This window comes from Tachypleus tridentatus, chromosome 4 (assembly GCF_004210375.1).
Source record: "Tachypleus tridentatus isolate NWPU-2018 chromosome 4, ASM421037v1, whole genome shotgun sequence".
NCBI classification, from domain to species: domain Eukaryota; kingdom Metazoa; phylum Arthropoda; class Merostomata; order Xiphosura; family Limulidae; genus Tachypleus; species Tachypleus tridentatus.
In genome coordinates this window covers 29472794-29493608 of record NC_134828.1, presented here as the reverse complement: position 1 = coordinate 29493608, position 20815 = coordinate 29472794, and the positions used below count along the sequence as shown (strand labels likewise).

The window sequence follows — 20815 nt, the reverse complement described above, 5'->3', positions numbered from 1 at the left end:
AAAATATATTACTTAAATTATTCAAAAGTTAATCTTATGAAATTAGTGTCTAGCAAGTTTGAAAAAAATTTTTTTTACTTAGAGAAATCAGCTTTGTACCTTTTTCCACCCAGTTCTAAAGTTACAGGTGTAAGGTGTTTATTGGCAGCATCCCTCACAATCTTTCCCACAGATGGACAACCAGTGTAAAAAATGTAGTCAAACTGTTCTTTCAAAAGTTCAGTAGTTTCTGGTATTCCACCATTTATCAGAGCATAGCTGTTCTATATTAAAAAAACAATACAGTGTTAAACTAATAAACTTTGTTAACAGTATTGTAACATATTTATTTGTACATGCAACATTAGAAGCCTCTCCAACATATACAGTTTTTAAATGTTTTCTATTTCACTAGAATGAAACATGATCAGTTTGTGAAGTTAACTATACATAGCAACTGAATGAAATATAAAGCATTAATCATCACAGATTTCAACCTGAAACATGATCAGTAGGTGCAGTTAACTATAAGTAGCATCTGTGTTCAGATTACCTAAAGTGAAATGGTAACTGAATGGTGATGCATTCAAAATGTTTTTTGGCATTTTATGGTACAAAACAATTAGGCTGTCTACATCAAACAACAACAACAACAAAAAAGGGAAGTATTATAAAGTGTAAAAGTAAGTTCCATTAAAACAAGAACAATGTTGGATAAAAACTTAAATAGAATTAAAAAGGTCAATGGTCTTTAAAAAATTAAAAACATTTGTAAAGTGATCAGTGTCACCATAGCCAATGATATTGCCCAACGTCTGGAATAAGCACATGGTAGAAATGTGTCTAAAATAGTACCATTGCTAATGATCATAACAACGGCACAAAAATACAAAAATAAAATGTGGGTTGTTGTGACTTCAGTGTTACACAAACCAGACATTAGTGCATCAGTCCCAGTTAAAAGAAAATGATGAGTTAAAAAACTGTGACCAATGTGTAGCCTTGAGAGGACAACTTTCTCCTTCTGATCTTTATGGAAGCAAGACAGCCAAAGAGCGACAGCAGGTTTTTATCTGGTAAAGCTTGATATCACATTGCTCACTCTAAGTTGATGGCCAACTGACACAAAGCTGAGCCTTGAAAACAGGGCCATAGTCCATCCATGGAATAGGCACAGCAATTACCATTGCACCAGAGCATGCAACTTGTCATTTCTGTACAAAGAAAACTGCCAAAGGGAGACTGCATTGGCAGGATTCAAAAATGTTTCCTGTAAAGAGAGACACAGGATGGTAAGAATCAATCAAATTCTTAGTGTAATTTATATTCAAAGAAAAATCCTAACAGTTCCACTGTATTAAAGTGGTCATTTTTAGTTATGTGGAGGAGAACAGGGTGGGGAGTCCTACTGTTTTAAACCACATTTTTCTCCTTTATTGGGCAGAGGTATATTGGCCTCCATGGATCCTTTCCTGGATCGAGTGGGCAGGTCTCCATCCGTGGACAAAGATTCCAGCAAACGAGGGCATGAACAAATAATTGTTTTGCATCTTGACGCTAGAGAAGAAGATGAACCCAAAGAAATGCCCAAAGCCAAATAAAATGGACCAGGACAGCTACTGGAAGAAGTGGCAGAGACAGATATGGAAGTAGACATAGACTTATCTCTTTTAATCATGGAAGGCAAAGAGACTTCAGATGTTTTGCAAACAACTCTGCTGGAGGCATGGAGAGATCTGACTGCACTCCCTCTGTAGCAGTAAAATGGAGTGCATCAGCATGTGTCCAGGATGGAGTGGGAGACAATAACTTCTGAGTCTCTGGATAGTAGATATTGTTTATAGTCTTCAAGTGTTGCACCTCTTTCTCCTCCACCCACTTAGAATAAGAACTAGAGTAAGAGGAGTGTGAACTACTACAATTAATGCAGTGTGGTTCCAGTTCACACTTGTAGGTTTCATGGTCTTTGCCACCACAACAAGCACATGTTAAAGAACCCCAACATGATGTCTTTGAGTGACCAAACTACTGACACTGGAAATATCTGAGACAGTTGGGAATGTATGGTTGTACCTTACAGTTCAGACAATCTGCCTTGATTGTAGCAGGAGAATGTGGTGATGTCTTTGCGAGTAGAGATTCAGTGCACTGCAGAAATCCCTGGACTAAAAAACCAACAAAGATCTCTGATTCTGAAATATTCTTCAAGCCCCTCTTAACAATAATGATCCTTGAGGAATTCAGGGTAGCATGGGGAGCATCTTTGATGGGCATATTCCTAATGCTCTTTGAACTCAGGAAGAGTCTGGTGTGTTATGGTGAAGATGTATCCACAAAGATGTCTCCTGAGCACAGCTTTCTTACTGATTTGGTGGAGCCAGCAAGTCCCTCTAATGCTGTTTGAATGAAAGAAGGGGGACATCAGCCCTAAAGATTTCTCAGACAACAAATGTAGAACAAGAAATTGAGGTGTTAAGTCTGAAATTGATAGTGACTGTATGACAGAGTTGTTCATATGTCATTGCTTTCCAATAATATGTTTTTTATTTTTTGTTCTTTGTTCATGAATGGTGTGTCCATAATAAAATAAGAACATTTCAGTGACAACTATTCCCACCCAACAAGGATCCCTACTGTAATGCCAAACAATGACATTGCAGGAACACCAAGGCTTGTGGGCATTATACTCAAACAATAGTATCAGACAATGTACATAACACCTGTTTATGATGTCCAACACTGGTACTTGGTTGACTCTCGCTCAAGTGAACCAGCCAAGTGAACCTGGGAGGGTCAACCCCAAGGTTGCCTGTCTACAGGAATTCAAAGCCAAAGTGTTGTGTTAGGGTTGGACTCCTCAACCACTAGAATTCTCTCCTCCCCTCCATGGGTCACCACACAAAACAAATTCATGGGTGGATGTTCAGATCCCAGAGGAGGTAAACTGAAAGAAGAGAACCTTCCCTGGGAGGTCCCCTCACCATGTACAGAAATTCACCTCAAGGAGTTTAAAATGTTCTATCATTATAACTGTCAAATATCACTACAGTGTGAATTAGCCACTTTTAAGATTACATAAATAACTATAATCACCACACTAAGGTTGTGTCAGTAAAGCTACATCTTTCATACCACAACTTATGACAATATTTCCAGAAATATATTGAACCAGGTTCCATCCATAATTCACATTCATTCACAGAATCCACTTTTAACTAAGTGAAATTACATTAGCAGCTTACTAGTGGAAAGATATAAAATGTTACAATAAACACTGCTTCCCACCCCTTTAACACAAAGTAGTAAAACTGTCTACCTCATCAAGATAGAGAGGTAAGAGATCTTCCAAAACTCTTGCTGTTGCTGGTGATATTTCTGATGGTTTTACAACTGCAACATTTCCAGCAGCAATGGCTCCAACCAGAGGGCTGAGAGTTAATTGTAGCGGATAATTCCATGCTCCTATGATTAAAACCAATCCAAATGGTTCTCGGTGGATAAATGTAGAGTCAAACTTTAGAATGATGTGCTTCGAAACCTAAACAAAATCAAAATATTCAACTTTTTAATTCATGTAATGCTACCTGCAACATAGTGCACACAATTACGTATAAATGAAATGACTGTGAACTATGGAGAATCTTTCAAAATTTTTTTTATTACTTGCACAATGTTTTAACTTTAAACTTTCATTTCTTCAAAATACAAATAACAAGTTATCTATTTTAAAAACTTGCATTTTATTTATAATTTTTACACTTAATCGTGTTTTGTGTAACTCAACTTTTTAGTTTTAGCTAAAGTGTATTAGTATGTTAGTAGTTTCCTCAAGCTGAAAGACTTGAATACACACTTTTTACTTAAGCCCTCTTTTTTCCCTTAATACATGCCTTAATAAATATTTCAATATTTTATCATGATGTATTTTCATTTGTTGCCATCTTAATTATGAAACAAACAAGTTTTTATACAAAAAATCAAAGTTTATCTTCGTATTAGCATATTAAATAAAACTACTACTCTATTTTTATGTTTAGAAATGGATTAGTGAATACAGTGTACATACATTGGAAATGCATTTCAATTAACGTTTTTTCCTGGGAATGTTAGAATGATTCTAATGATTGTTACATGGTCAGTGTAAAAAAATGAACCATACAAATTTGAAAGTTATTGAAAGGGTATGATAGACGAGGCATTTATGGGGTGTGTCAAAATGAACTGTATAGACAAAGCTTGTACGAATTTGAAAGATGCTGAATGGACATGATAGAGGGGGCATATAAAAATGAACTGAACTAACTATGCTTGTACAGGGTTGAAAGCCGCTAAACAGATGTATTAATGCAATGATAATATCAAATAATGTAAAGTCAAAGTGTGCAGCTTTACAAACAGTCTTCTTCAATACATACACAACAGAGTATTTAGAAGAGCTAAGGAATCATAATCAATGCCAATTGAAACTTGAACACATCTGCAAATGAAGAAAGCTGCAGCATGAGAAGAAGAATTAATTTCTATCACAATGAAGTTGGTTACATTTTCAGATCTGTTTCAATTTTACATACACAACATTAGCCATTTTATCAAAACAAACAACAGCCATCCTCCCGAGAAATGTCACCAAAGTCTCAAATGTAAATAATAATCAGAGAAAGGAAGGCATGGTAACTGAGCTGACCAGACTGAATTTTCTCTTCAGTACAAGTATATCAAAGCTAACCATTATTTTCAAGAAAAATAAACAAACTTCCATAATAAATGTTGAAGCTGAAAGAGCATCCTTCTTCAAAGTAAATTACATTAAAATAAAAAAACCTTTCTTTATAACAAGTTACAGACAGATTGGTGGCATTTTATCTGTATTTTCAGGCATTCTCTAACTCAGTTTAATACTCTTGTGAAACCTAGTTCGATTAATTTGTACACGGAACAAATTCAAGCACACCTTCTTATATGACCACATCTGACCTTTCCTGTTACCTATTGACATTTACTCCTGGTGTCCTTGCTTGGTACTGATCATACATAAAGACAGACCAATATTCTGTTAAAACATGTTATATATTCCACCATCAATAATATTTTCCTTATGTTTATAAATTCTTGTCTGCCTACCTATTATTATATTAGCATATTTTACTTCCTTAATCAAATAAACACATCTTAGCTGATTTAATTCTTACAATGAACAAATTCAAGAGCATCTCCTTTGCTGGATTAATTCATACATAGAACCAATACAAGTCCCATCTCTTTAGGTAAATAACTGGTACATAAAAACATATGCAAATCTCCTTAGATGGATTAATTCATACATAGAAACAATATAAGTGCATCTTAGATGAGTTAATTTGTACATAGAAACAATATAAGCACATCTTAGATGAGCTAAATCATACATGGAACCAATACAAGTTCATCTTTTTTATACATTGGATAAATATATGTACTTTTTCTCGTAAAAATAAAAGTTCAAAATGAATAAGCAATAGGATGATTTGTTAAGTTAGAGAAATGTGTATACAACAGAAGTATGATAAAAGGCTGATCTGTGTACATGCACCAATCACATTAGCCTTGTTTTGATACTTTAGTGTTATGCAAGGACTACTTGTTTTATTACTTTCAATTTTATTCATTCCCTTTAGAGTTAATTATTCTCTGTTGCTTTCATGCTGTAAAATTTCTCTCTATTCAGACACATATTTGAGAACAGTAATGATCATTTTAATTTCATTAGAAACTAGCATTGTTAGGCTACATACCACCTGGATGGAACTGACACCATATTACAAAATCTATTTACTCACATATTCTGGGCTTGCCCATTTCTCCAAGTTTATTAGCATACCTCGAATGTCATTTCGTATGAATTCAATTTCACAAATTACAGACTCAAATTTGGGCTAAAACAAAAAATAAAATGTGTAAACAACAATGCTGTAAGAAAAAACAAGCCACTTCAGTAAATGCTGAAGTTATGAAAAACATCAATAAATGCTTGATAATTCAGCTTTACAATCTAGTAAAATATAAAAAAAAACATCAAAATAAAACATTTAACACACGTTACCTTCTAAAGAATTCTTATCTGATATCTTTATCTAAACTATTTGAAACAACTTGAATCTCTCTCACAACAAAAATAATGAAAACTTAATTACAGTGAATTAGTATGTTGGTTACTTTTATTTCAAAATGTAACTAATAATATAACCAGAAAATTACAAGTATCTCAATGGAAACAATTCTCCAAATGATAAAAACATAACTCTATTACATTTATAACAAGTCACTAACAACTAAGAAACAATGTAACATGGAGACATGTAGAGAAAGCTACTAAATGATAAAGATATCAAAATTTTAAAAAATTGAAACAAAAACTATTTTACCAAATGGCAACACAAAACCAGATGTAGCTTGAATAGTTAAACACTGCCTTACTAGCCAGTTGCTAATATGTAAACCCTTTAACTTAGCTGAGAAAACACTCACCTTGCACTTAGAAGGTCTATAATTCAAATTCAAACAAAGAAAATACAAAAAATGTAAACCAATGTTTTTGTTTTTTTAGAAAATCTTTATTATGCGACTACACAATGCGTTTGTTTGGTTTTACCTTATTGAGATCTTCTTTCATTGCTCTTACAAGAACTTCTTCATTGTCCTTACACAATTGATACAAAGCTTTTAATTGTTGTTTTCTGTATTCTAGAGACTTTGTGATACCTTGCTTGAATGATGTTCGTAGTTTATTAATAACCTAGAATTAAAATGAAGGAAAGGTGTGATAATTTATATTTTTGTGGTTATTTAAAAAAAAAACAATTATTGTAGCAATGAACATGAAATAAAAATATAAATTTTATATAATTTGTAATGTGTTTAATACATAAAACAACCTGCAGAGGGAGCTTCACTTAAAGATATAGGACATGGGTTGTTAGTTATCTGTCTCTCAGACTCCTACTTTATGTATATGTTTGTGTTTTACCTTGAACTTTAATCATAAACAATTTGAAGTCCAGGGTTAAACAAAAATCTGTACCTAAAATGAGAAGAAGTCTTATTTATCTTCCATCAACACTATGTGATTTGTTTTATCACTTAAAATATAAATTATGGAAGTTAAAACATAAGAAAAAAAATTTTAGAACAAGATAAATGTTTTTGAGACTAAATATTCAAGCATCTATGTTGCATGATGTTTAAATTTTAAAAATAAAAACACCTACAAACATACCTCTGAATATTTGGATGCCATATTTGGTTTAGGGAAGATCTCCACAAATACACCTTCTCACCTTCTTGAAATAGTATTTGAAACAAAAAGTATATTTTAAACCAAGAAAAAATAATTAAGAAACATTTAAGTTATTGAGAATAACATTAAGTATCTGAGTGTTTAAGTTTCTTATGGGTTAAATGTTTTCAGTTCACCTCACATAAAACGATCAAAGTTCAAATTCTATTATTTTCTTTACACTTAACAGGAAGCTGCATCCTTCATCTGTTATGTCATACGTTTCAAAGAAAACTGGTTATTTTAATCATACCTTACTTCAGCATAAGTTCATACATGATTAAGAAGAAAATTATCAAAGAAATACATTCATAAGTTCAGTTACATTGAATCTTTAAACACAAAGTCTAGCTCAGAAGACATAACATCCACTGAATACCTTGCTTGTAATATCAGTTCAGGTGTCCAAATTGCAACCAAAAACACACTGAATCAACCAATAGAAAACTGAGCAGTCAATTAAAACAACACACACTGAAATTTACAATACTAATAGTATTACCAGCCTGTCTAAATGAATATCACATATTGTCTGACTCAAGTTTTTGTGTGTAATTTTTCCAATCTCTGGGGGAGTTACACTTCAGACTACTAGATTCTCTTACCATTAAGGTAAGAAAACAAGATTTTAAACAGGTAATAAGCACAGATCCCCAGCACCTTCCATTGTGAAAATGTAAAGAAAGAAAGCCTGAACATACATTTCAATCATTGCATGTTTGGATGTAATATTTTCTTTCAGAAATCTCTACAAGTACACTAATTTTCTTCTTAGGAAAATATTATTTTGTTTTTATCTATTTATTTTATATAACACTACAAAAATGAATAATGTTTAATAATCAAAATGTATCTAAAAAAGAAGTCAAGCAATTAATCTCATTTCAAACAACAATTTTTTAAGCTCAAAATATTTTTTACCAAATCTACTAACAGTTAATGTGTATATTTTACTGCTACCTAAAAGCTATTATTTTGATTAGGAAGACTTACAGGTTTTTACATCTGATACTCATTTCTCACTTCTATTCTAAGAAACACAATCATTTAACATATATTGCTAGAAACAGAGTTAGAAGTATTAGATTATATGAAGAACGAACTTTTGTATAGTTTTGCCTCAAGCTAATGTTAAATGCATAAAATTATGAAACAGATGACAAGATAATTATATCATACTGACTATGGTGTAACTTGTTGTAGTCACAAGAGTAGCGTGTAACATACAATGAAACTTCCCAAATACACCAGCAGCGTATACTGTACCAAGCAAGACAAACGTCCGTAAGTACACTGACAGTGTATAGTATAACAATGAAACTTCCAAAGTAGAGAAACAATACATAGTCACAAGCAAGTAAACATCTACACTACCAGTGTATACCATAATACACAAACTTCCATAGCAGCATACAGTGTAATGAACAATGAAACTTTCATAATTACAATAACAGAATATAGTATAACAAAAGAGGAAGCTTCCATAATTACAGAAGCAATGTATAGTGTAGCAAACAAACAAGAAAACTTCTGTTAAGTATAGAAGCAATGTATACTGTTACAAACTATGAAATTTCTATAAATACATGGGTAGTGTATAATAAAAACTCCCTAAATACAAAAGCAGTATACACTACATCTGAAGGCAATGTAGAAAATCTTAAATACTGAAAACATATTTATACAAGTAATTGAGACTCTCAAGCACACTATTGTGTAGCCAAACAATGATACTTTCTCCCAAAATTCTAAACACAAAGAGCACCATTTCAACTTCTCACTTCATAACCTTTGTGCAAACTGAAGCAATAAAGACCAGACACTGTAAACAGTACACGACCATTCAATAACATTAGAAATCTATGAAACTTTCCTATAAGGTATTAGTAAAATAATTGAAACAAACAAAACAATTATTGTGGGCTGGACATCAATATGTCACCAAAATCAGAAACAACTTCCATATTTTTATATAATTTCTTTTAATAAATCAGCATTTAATAATTTAGTCTTTTGTAATCACTGTCATTTAGTAACCTGGACTTACATTGGTTGGTTGTTTGGCATTTACTGATACAAAGTAACTAGGCTGTGGCCAAACAAGCAGTACAAAATGAAAAAGTAAAATTATTGTAAAAACATAGTTATAACAGTGTTCAAAATTCAGATAGAAGAGTTAAATATAATTAAAAAGGCCAACAGCTCATAAAAAGTTAAAAACATGAGCAATTTGGACAGCATCACTACTACTAATGACATTGTCCAATATCAGAGGTAAGCCCACAGGAAATATATGTCTAAAATGATGCTGTCACTCACACTCATTAAAATGGCACAACAGTGAAATGTGGGCACTTGTGACTTGAGTGCCATAAAGACCACACATGGGTGCATCAGTCCCAGATAAAAGAAAACAATGAGTTAAAAATTATGAACAATGCATAGCCTAGTTAGGAGAACTTCCTTTCTCCAATCCTTATGGAAACAAGATGCCTAAAGAACAATAGAAGGTTTGATCTGGAAAAGCTTGTTGCAGTGTTGGTTACTCCAAATCGACTGCCAACTGGCAAAAAGCCAAGCCTTCAATATAGGACCATATTCCATATACAAGATGATAACTGCTTTGATGGTACCTGAACAGATGGACTTAGCTGCTATGTCAGCAAGCTTGTTCCTGCAAATACTAATATCACCAGGTATTCAGAAAAACTGAATATGATGAGAAGATAAAGTAAAATATGCTAGTCATGTTGAACATTAATGAGAACATGGTGAGAACTAATGCTAAGCAATTCCAGGGTCAGTATAGAGTTAAGAGAAATGGTGTAAATAGCAAAACGTGTGTATTGCATAGCTTCAGTGTGATCCAGGACAACCATGACAAATCCCACAAAGTCACCTGATTTTGAACCATCTATATAAACCAGAATGGAAGAATGGTTCAAAAGATGTTCAGCAAAAAGATTATGATGCTTCCAATCAGGAGCATTCACCTGTCTCAGATGACTCAAAGAAAGGTCACAGGTGAGGACTGTAATGAACCATGGTGGGATGGGCCAATCAGTGTCGATAACAACATCATCCAGTGACATACCCAACTCAGGCAGCTGTGCCTAGATATGAAGGTTAAAAGGAAGAATGGCAGACACTCTATTCTGAAAGAGCATAGCCTGATGAGGAAGGAAGACAACTCTACATGGGATGCTGTGGTAAGGATTAAAGTTTAAAAGCATAATACAAAGAAAGTTGTATGATAAAGATTAAGAGGGAGTTTGTGGGACTCACTACACAAACTCTAAACTGGTAAAGTGAAGAAAGCCCTCTATGCAAAGTTAAAGCTATAGATGGTGAATGAAGTGCAGCAACTTCAAGGTCAAGGTCCTGGAAGAACCATAGTTCAGTTTGGAGTAAATGAGGGTACAACAGATCATAAGCATGGAACAACAATTCCCTCCCCAAGCAGTGGAAGAGTGAACACAGAAGATGTTCAATGCCCTCATACACTTGAGAAGTAGCTGCTTGACGTGAGTAATGATGAAAGTCAGCCTACTGTAAAGATAAGCCCCAAGAACTTTGCCTCAGGGACCACAGAAAAAAAAAAAGCAAACATCACCAAGATGGAGCTAAGGATCAGGGTGTATACCCCCTTTTTGGCAAAGTACATGCAAATGGTTTTGAAGAAGAAAAAAAAAGTTAAAACCATTTGCCATGATCCACTTCAACAAGCAATTGAGGGCAACCACTCAATAAACCTCATGTTCAACATCCAACATGAGATGTGGAAGTTGTTGACATAGAGTCAATTTGCAACAGTATGAGGAAGATGTGCAGTGACAACATTAATCTTGATATAGAAACATGTGACACTCAAGACAGCCCTGAGAGACTCCATGTTCCTGTGGAAAACCCACATAGATTTAGAATTGCCTGTCTAGTAAAAGGTTCTACAATAAAATGGGTAAGTGGCCAGGTAACCCATAGGAATGGAGATCCTGCAAAATGCTTCACCTCTACATGGTGTCATAAGCCTTTTCAAGGTCAAAGAACATGTAAACAAGATATCCATTCTTGAGGAAGACTTTTCTGATCGATGTTTCAGTTTGGATCAGATAATAAATCATGTAGCGCTGCCAACACAACCCACACTGGGTAGGTAAGAAAAGGGTCCTTGATTCAAAGAACCAAACAAGATGGGCATTAACAATCTTCTCAAAGACCTTATAAAGACAGCTAGTCAAAGCAACTGAACAATAGTTAGAAGGAATCTTGAGATCCTTCCCAGGCTTAGAGAAAGGGAAGACAATAGTCCAGTGCCCATCAACAGGAAGAAACATTCTCCTGTCAGATCCAGTCAAATGCACCAGAAGAATAGCAGGAGAGAGATGGCATCATCTCACAGTGAACATCAACAGGTCCAATAGATATGTTGCAAGACCAATGTAGAACAAGCCTGAGTTCCATTAGTGTAAAAGGAGTGATTATAGTCTTATCTGACCAAAAGGAAAGAGGAGATCACTTACCTAAAATTTGATACTCAAGAAGGTGTGGGAAAAAAAACAGAAGTGCTAGATGCACAATCATAGGTGATGCTCTGGGCATCAGCAACTTCCTTGCCATTGAAGAGCAAGATGGAAAGGGTATGAGAAGTATTCTTCACACTGATGTTTCAAATCTTGTCCCATGGGAATTTGGAACTGGTGAGAAAAGATATGTTAGTTGTGAACTTAATACAAGATTCCTTTTAGCTTTGACATTTAACCTACTATGCACTGGCACAGGCCCAATGGAAAGTAATGTGGTTTGAATAAGTGGGATACCTTTTACAGGTATCTCAAGGCCATTTTTAGTCTTCTGTGCCTCCATGCAGCACTTCATCATGGAGAGGTAGGGACACCATGAAATAGAACAAGTAGCTACCAAGACAATACAGTAAGTCACTGCTATCATGCAGTCTTTATCGATGACAGACAGATGGTAGCAGGATCAAATTCTGAGAGAATGGTAAAAGACGACCAGTTGGCTTAGTACAACTTTCACCAAGTCACATGGGTTGTGTGGCATTAACCATGACAAATCTTCTTCAGTACAATAGGAAAATGATCACTACACCATGATTCACTATCTATCCTCAAAGAAGAGTGAGAGAAAAGTGAAGGGGAACAGATGGAGAGATCAATAGCAGCTAGAAAATAAGTATAAGAACCAGTACTGAGGAGAGATAGGTTGTGATCCAAGAGCATATGTTCTGTGGAATGACCACTTCCATCAATATCAGCACCAACCCAGAAGGAATTGTGTCCATTAAAATCCCCCAGGATTAAAATGAGAGATGTCAACTGTTCAAAGAGAGCATCAAGGTCTGATTAATCATAAGTCTCTCCTGGAGACAGGTAGAGAGAGCAAACAGTGACAGCCTTCAAGAATGTATTGAGCTGCAAAGAGAGAATTGGCATGTGCTGATCAACCAGCAGTATCAGAAATATTTCCTGTAAGAAAATGCACACAGGATGATAGGAATCAATCGAGACCTTAATGCCATCCAAATCAGAATAGAAATCTCAAGAGTTTTACTGTGCCAAAGTGGACATTTTTATTTAAGTGGAGGAGAAATGGGTGGAGAACCCTTTGGTTTACTACCACACGTTTTTATTAAGAGCAGGTCAGTCAACCTCCATGGATCATGCCTTGTATTAAATGAATAAGTCTCTGTCAGTAGACAAAGATTCAAGTGACTGGGGTTATGAATGAATAATCATTCCACATTTCAGAGCCAAAGAAGGTAGACTCAAGCAGATGCCAGAAGTCAGGACTGAAGAAAGTCATTGGAAGAGATGGTAGGGACAGAAAAAGGAGTAGACATTGACTTGTCAACTTGCTTAACCATAAAGGGCAAAAAGACTCCTCACATAAGTTTAGAACGACTCTGATGGAGTCGGAGAAAGATCCGTCTGCACTCCCACAGTAGCAGTGGAACACAGTGCAACAGCATGTCTGAGATGGGGTTGCACATAACAACTATTATTACCAATAAAATGGTTAAATTTATCAACACAATAACAGTGTTGTCACCTTGTGTAAAACCATTTGAAAACATTTTTTCTGTTTTCATGTAGAAAGAGGACTACTAGAAAACACCTGTTTAAATTGAATTATTATGAAATGCTTATACATAAGGAATTATCACAGTTTAAGTAAAGTATTCAACTTGTAAAAGATGTATGTCATAGATAAACTGTTTAAATTTAATTCAAACGTTAAAGTTTGTTACTTGTAGAAGTGATAGTTTACAAGTTTGTTTACACTACTTATGAATCATACATTGCATAGTTCACTAGTTATGAACCAGTAATTGTTATATTACTACACTATGTTACTAGAATCTCACAAGTTTTTCTCATTGTTTAAATTAAGTATTATTCTATCACAATGTCTAGACATATGTGAAACATGCTAAACCTCTGTTGGTGTATAAATGCACATCCAAAATTTAGTAAGATAAGTCTTAATTGTGTGATGGTTCATTCAACCATACAAAGCATATAGTGGTGATTTTAAAGTTATCACAGAGTTTACTGTAATAACAGAGTAGGAAGAATAATACATATTGTCATATTGGGTTCTAAAGTAACTGAACCAGCCCATGTGGACTTTGACAAAAAAGAATTATGTAAAGCTCTGTACACAATTGTGCTAACCAACAGTGTAATCAACATTTGTTTATATATTTGACTTGTTTTAATATATTATTTTAAAACAAGTAGACTCTTTATTTATTGTTAATTTATCACCAACAAGTCACAGACATCTACTGTAAAGAATCTGGTCCATACCTAAAACCTGACAGTAGCAAGCCAGCCATGATCCACATGTAGTGGTTGGAAAAATATTACAGAGGCCACAACCACACTATATAACCATGTAAGCTGACTTCAATAAGTGGTGAGATAGGGGTAAGCAGCTTGAACTCAAGAATTGTGATATATGAGGGTTTGTTAAACAATAACAACACATAGCAAGAAATGAGTGTCAACCAAGAAAATAAGATAAAAACAAGAGAAAGATTGAAAAGAAAGGACACGAACACAAACTCAGCTCATCCAAGTGAGAGATGAAGGGCCAACTAACCCAAGCTGCCCAAACTTGATGAACAGATGGATGCTTTCCTAGAGAGGTATGAAAGATTCATCCAAAGTCAGAACTGGGCTGTCTGTTAGCCCCCTTCCTCACAGGTAAAGCCCTATAAATGTATGCTGGCATGACATCAGAAGATTTCAGGGATTTGACAAGTTAATAATAGCCTTGCTGAAATACTATGAACATACCTAAGAAGGTTACTGGATGTTCAGGGAAGAGTTCCGTGCATTTCTAAAAGGTTGATAGCCACTGCATTTACTTATTCCACTGTTAATCCAAGCTGTAATCAATTTTTTAAATATGGACCCTAATAACAGATCCTTTTCAACATCTGAAAACTGTCTCCTCTTTCAGTACCAAACCAATTTCCAAATTGCTAGTTAAAAGTTGAGTTAAGTATTATTTATAGGACTACTGATATAAAGTACAAGTGGGTGGAAATCTGTCCTTGATCTTTTTTCCTATCCAGTCTCATATGCCTTTACTAGCTATAAATAGCAGACTTTAATTTACAGTATGGTCAGTAGCATAGTAAGCTCTACTCTCCAAAGGTCTTTAGTGAAAAGATTTGAAGCTGTTTGCATATGTTTTCACACTAGCACCCCTTAGGTTACATTAGCCTTTACAACGTTAGGAAATGTCTACCATCCTGAAGTCAGCAACATCAGTTCCCTATATTATAAGTAATTTCCAAAGTTCGATCTACAGAACATAAGCATTTATTATTGTTCAAGCTAGATAAACTGATCCTACACAACGAAGAGTAATACAACAATACATTAACATCAGTATCAGCGCAGTGGAAGAACAGCACGCACAAGTTTTGGAATGCAATATGTACTTTTTTTTGTTTATTTTCCTATATATATTTTATTATTTACGTAACTAGCATGAAATACCATGCTACTCTTGGATTCAAAGGCCCTAAAGTAACAGTCAACTTCTTCCATGACCACCAATTACTTCAGTAGGTACACCAAATGGAAGTCTGCACCAAAACAAAAACATTACTACTATTAAAATATTAACATTAAAACAATAATATTGAGTGTGGTAACAAACAGATATTTATCAAACAACACATGTAATCGTCAAAGTATTTCTATTTGACAACCGTGACGAACAACTTACACAGTTGAGAAGAATTTCTTAAATTACTTAATTAATATTCTACAGTAATATACATTACGGAATGACAGGCGTATCTTACCCTCCCTCCACTTATCCCGTCTCTAAAATCTACCGTTATACCAGTAAAATGGTATTAATCACCAATACTTAAACAGTTACGTCCCTACAAGACACGATGACATCTTGTGACAATATCAGAAAACTTACCAAATAAATATTTAGAAAGTTTCGGCTTAAACGCCGAAAGCTAACGGTAATTTTATAGTGAGCGATTGCCTAAGGATTAGATCGTTTTTGTTTATTTATTGTAAAGCTACACAATGGATTATCTACATTCTGTTCATTCTAGAGAATCAAACCCTGGATTTTACTGTCCTGAATGTTTAACATTTTACTAACCCAGTCCACTGGCAGGACAGCAGGAGGTTTATGGATTTACAACACATAAATTAGAGGTTCGGTTCACGCGATTGATACTGTAGATACTTAAATGTGGCTTTACTGTAAAATAAAAAAGTAAAAACAACAACAAACATATTGCTAACCCAGTGAAAGTCCTGAGAAAGTTTGTTTGTTTTGGAATTTCGCACAAAGCTACTCGAGGGCTATCTGTGCTAGCCGTCCCTAATTTAGCAGTGTAAGACTAGAGGGAAGGCAACTAGTCATCACCACCCACCGCCATCTCTTGGGCTACTCTTTTACCAACGAATAGTGGGATTGACCGTCACATTATACACGCCCACGGCTGGGAGGGCGAGCATGTTTAGCGCGACGCGGGCGCGAACCCGCGACCCTCGGATTACGAGTCGCACGCCTTACGCGCTCGGCCATGCCAGGCCATCCTGAGAAAGAGATTTGCCAATAGAGTTTATATTGTTGAACTGCGTTCTATCGTTAAACTAGTTATATTGGATTATTAAGTAAAAATAATGCCAAGGGTAGTTCACCTAATGTGTAGCTTATTTCTTTAAGTTAAAGGTGTGTTGTATCTTCAATATAAGCTAATTTGTTTATATCTTGATTTAGATATTTATTTATTTATTTGAGAGCACATAGCACAATATCCAAAAGATTTTTGAAAGTTGAGACCTCTGTAGAATTTGGGTATTTAATTTGTGAATTATGTAGGAATAAGAGCTCAATGTTAGTGTAAGAATTAGTTACACGAGTTAAGTAGTGTGTTATCTATTACTTTGCGAAGAACTTCTGTTGAAAATTTTATGCGAGTTAGTAGTACTTTAATATCGTTGTTACTTTGCTAACTTCAAACCGAAACATTGAAAATATAGCTTACAACAGCACCATCGACATTTCTTTCGAAATTTTATATTTTAAGTTAGGCTTACATTAGGGCCAGAGTTTATGTTGAAACATTTACTTATATTTGTTTGCATATAATCAAGTGCAAAGATACACAATTTTTTTTGTATTATTAGCCTTAGTAACATAGTAAATTAAAATGTTAATTCACACTTTGAATATTGTGTTCAATCTTGGGCTTTTCTCCTTAAGAAAGGCTTGAATTGCTAGAAAAGGTTTGGAGGAGAGTTTCTTAAATGCTGCCTGGAAGGAAAAGTTGAAATCTCTCAAACTGCCTTCTCTTGAAAAAAAAAAAAGGATTAAGGTGTTTAAGATTATAAAGGGTACTGATAGTGTTGATGGATCATTTTTTAAACCTAACACCGAGAAAAGTAGGACTAGAGGATAGAAAAGTAAATTTTGACAAGGTACGAGTCATCTTCGGCTGAGATAGTTTTATTTTTCTAACAGAATAGTTGGTCCAGGCTATTTGTGCTCTGCCCACCACCGGTATCGAAATCTGGTTCCTAGCATTGTAATTCTGCAGATATACCATTGTGCTAGGGGTCATTTATATATGAATTTGGCTTTACACAGAATACGGCTATAACAAACGTTTACTGAAGACATTGCTTAATTTATCATATTTAAATAGCCTGGACTTAGTATTATTTTTACCAAATCATCAAGAAAAAAAATGTATGAAACGTTCCGGAATCATCAGTAGTCTAGAGAATTCCTTCTTAAAATATTTTATTAGGAACGAATGTACAGCACCCGACTCCTTCCAGTTTTCAAGAAATCAGTCAACTTCCCCTTAAACATCATACAATGGCTAGCTTCGATATTACTTCTCGCTTTACTAAAATTCTCCCGGAAAAACCATTAATATTACACTGTCTAATTTCTTCGTAAAACACATTCTTGTCTATGAACAATTTAAACGTTATTGCAAATCTGTGCTTGAATTCTCTACTAACGACTGTCTTCTCTCATCTCATAGATGGCGTGTCTATGGGTTTTTCACTGGGTCCTGTGTTTGCTAACATTTTACTCTGTCGCCACGAGTAGAACCAGACTGGCAACTGTCCTTTAATCATCAAATTTGTTTTTATAGAAGGTGCGTTTTTCATACTATCTTCTGCCATACTGCTCACATCGAACACTTTCTTGATTATTTTTATTTATCTCTCTCTTCACAGTTCCCTCATGAAATAATTCTATTTCCTTTCGGGACGTTCTTATTAATCACGATACAAAGGGCTATTCCACTTCTGTCTATCGTATAAACACATTTATTTACCTTTTCATCCAGTTTTACACAATCCTCTTTTGAACTCAGTCTTTTTCTCTGTCTACTAAATAGAGTCCACAAACTCAACTCATCTTATCAAGCCTTTCACAAATAAATTACTTCCATACAAACATTCTCTTTTGAAATGACTACCTTACGCATTTCTTGAAGAAATAACTTTCTTTTCCAAACTAACTTGTTTGTCAAACCACCTAAGATACCTACTGGGCCCAAACTTTTTTTTATACAACTGCGTACTATATCTCGAGAGACAGAGCTCTCTTACCCTAAACCAATTTAAAAAATATGTAACACTTCCTACTCCCAACTAGAGCTGAAATTTGGTTTAAAACCCAACTTTAGATCAACAAATATATAACACTATAAAAGTCATTTGCCGATTACCTTTTGCTTACGTCTCGTCTACTTATATACGAGTGGAGACTGTAAGGCCCCCTATATTTGTAAAACCAAACGTAATATTAAAGTACAAGTATGTGAATACATGGGCATATCTATAAAAACTTGAAGAATGGTTATAAACTCCACCAACGCCGCTATATAGCAGCACAATACAGAAAGAGGGCATACTATTATTATCTCTAAATGTAAAAGTAGCTTAACAATCAAATACGATACTGAACTTGTTGTAAAAGAAACATTGTACATACAACTCTCCTTCCACCCCCAAATAATACACAGTCTTCATTATATTTAAATTTATCTTAATTTTCTTGCATTGTATTTATATTTAAATTATTTAATTCTTACGTACATAATTCTGTTGTAATTACAAATGCTATTTGTTTAGTATGCCCCAAATGACACAGTAGTATATCTGCAGACTTATTCTGTGAGAAACCGGGTTTGGGTGCCATTGGTGAGCAAGCACAGAGAGCTCTTTGTGTACCTTTATGCATAACAAAATGGCCCGGCATGGCCTAGCGCGTAAGTCGTGCGACTCGTAATCCGAGGGTCGCGGGTTCCAATCCCCATCGCACCAAACATGCTCGCCCTTTCAGCCGTGGGCGTGTATAATGTGACGGTCAATCCCACTATTCGTTGGTAAAAGAGTAGTCCAAGAGTTGGCGGTGGGTGGTGATGACTAACTGCCTTCCCTCTAGTCTTACACTGCTAAATTAGGGACGGCTAGCACAGATAGCCCTCGAGTAGCTTTGTGCGAAATTCCCAAACAAACAAACAACTGTTTTGTGCCTCTATATTACTGATGATGGAATTCTGAGGATTCCGAAACGTTTAATAATGCTTTCTATTATTACTTTCGTGTTTTGCTTTGTTATTAAGTCAAAAGTATATATAATTTAATTGTATATGTCACTGGTTAATTCAAACTTTGAATATTGTGTTCAATCTTGGGCTTTTCTCCTTAAGAAAGGCTTGAATTGTTAGAAAAGGTTTGGAGGAGAGTTTTTGAATGCTGCCTGGAAAGAAAAGTTGAAATCTCTCAAACTCTCTTCTCTTGAAAAAAAACAAGGATTAAGGTGTTTAAGATTATAAAGGCTACTGAAAGTGTTGATGGATCATTTTTTAAACTTAACACCGAGAAAAGTAGGACTAGTGGATAGAAAAGTAAATTTTGACAAGGTACGAGTCATCTTCGGCTGAGATAGTTTTATTTTTCTAACAGAAAGTTGAGATTCATTTTAATTAGTTACTTTTGGATGTTGTGGAGGCAGTAAATTTACATGAATTTAAGAGAAATCTTGATATAATTATATAGATGCTAATGGCTGGCTTTAAGATATATGCATGTTTTTAATAATAAACGCATACAAAATTATGATAAAATATTTCGAATGGTGGATCTTTCTTCTACAGGGGCAAAATGAGAATAAGTTATTCATCCCAGTGATGATAATAGTTAGAATTGCAGAACTCTTCGAAAGTGGAAAGATCAGAGAAACTAAAATGTCAAGCTTGCTGCCGTCTGTATCTCAGAACGACTAGTATGGGTATTAACACTTTTATTGCCATTAATTATTAATTAATCTGGAGATGACCTAGGAACGTCAAAACGTTGTTCTCTCATTATCAATAAAAGTGTTGATACTCATACCAGCCGTTCTGAGATGGGCCCGGCATGACCATGTGGGTTAAGGACGGTCGACTCGTAATCTGAGGGTTGCGAGTTCGAATCCCGGTCGTACCAAACATGCTCGCCCTTTCGGCCGTGGGAGCGTTATAATGTGACGGTCAATCCCACTATTTGTTGGTAAAAGAGAAGCCCAAGAGTTGGCGGTGGATGGTGCTAACAAGTTTCCTTCCCTCTAGTCTTACACTGCTGAATAAGGGACGACTAGCACAGATAGCCTTCGAGTAGCTTTGTGCAAAATTCAAAAACAAACAAACAAACGTTCTGAGATTCATTTTTATTTCAAGTGGATTTCTCGTCATCAAGAAATAGTGCCATCTATGCGACTTTGCGTAAACTAAGCCTCAGTGCATTTTCTAATGGCATTTTTCAATTCATCTCTCTTACAAAAAATCATATAACTTAAATAAATTTATAATTTTAAGAGTAAATCATGAACATAACTGAAGTGGTTAATCTTTTAGATGTGAGTTCATTTAGGATTGGTTTTACTTTATGGCATCATAAAATCACCACACAATTGCATATTTAAATAATAAACAAAAACATTTAA

The 20815-nt window shown here is 34.8% G+C and overlaps 1 protein-coding gene across 3 annotated transcripts in view; it reads right to left on the bottom strand.

The window, feature by feature from the left end:
- Positions 1–15741, bottom strand: part of LOC143248772 (aldehyde dehydrogenase, dimeric NADP-preferring-like) — a 37101-nt gene extending 21360 nt beyond the window's left edge. Inside the window, exons 1-6 of one of the 3 annotated variants that reach the window (XM_076497461.1) lie at positions 15636–15741; positions 7232–7295; positions 6608–6751; positions 5796–5891; positions 3296–3517; positions 100–263 (exon numbers count right to left, since the gene is read on the bottom strand). In XM_076497461.1, the coding sequence (XP_076353576.1) occupies positions 100–263; positions 3296–3517; positions 5796–5891; positions 6608–6751; positions 7232–7252 (647 nt within the window). In that variant the 5' untranslated portion in view covers positions 7253–7295; positions 15636–15741. The remainder of the gene's footprint in view (positions 1–99; positions 264–3295; positions 3518–5795; positions 5892–6607; positions 6752–7231; positions 7296–15635) is intronic. The other 2 variants (XM_076497463.1, XM_076497462.1) reach the window with 2 other exon arrangements.
- Positions 15742–20815: the final 5074 nt, after the last annotated feature.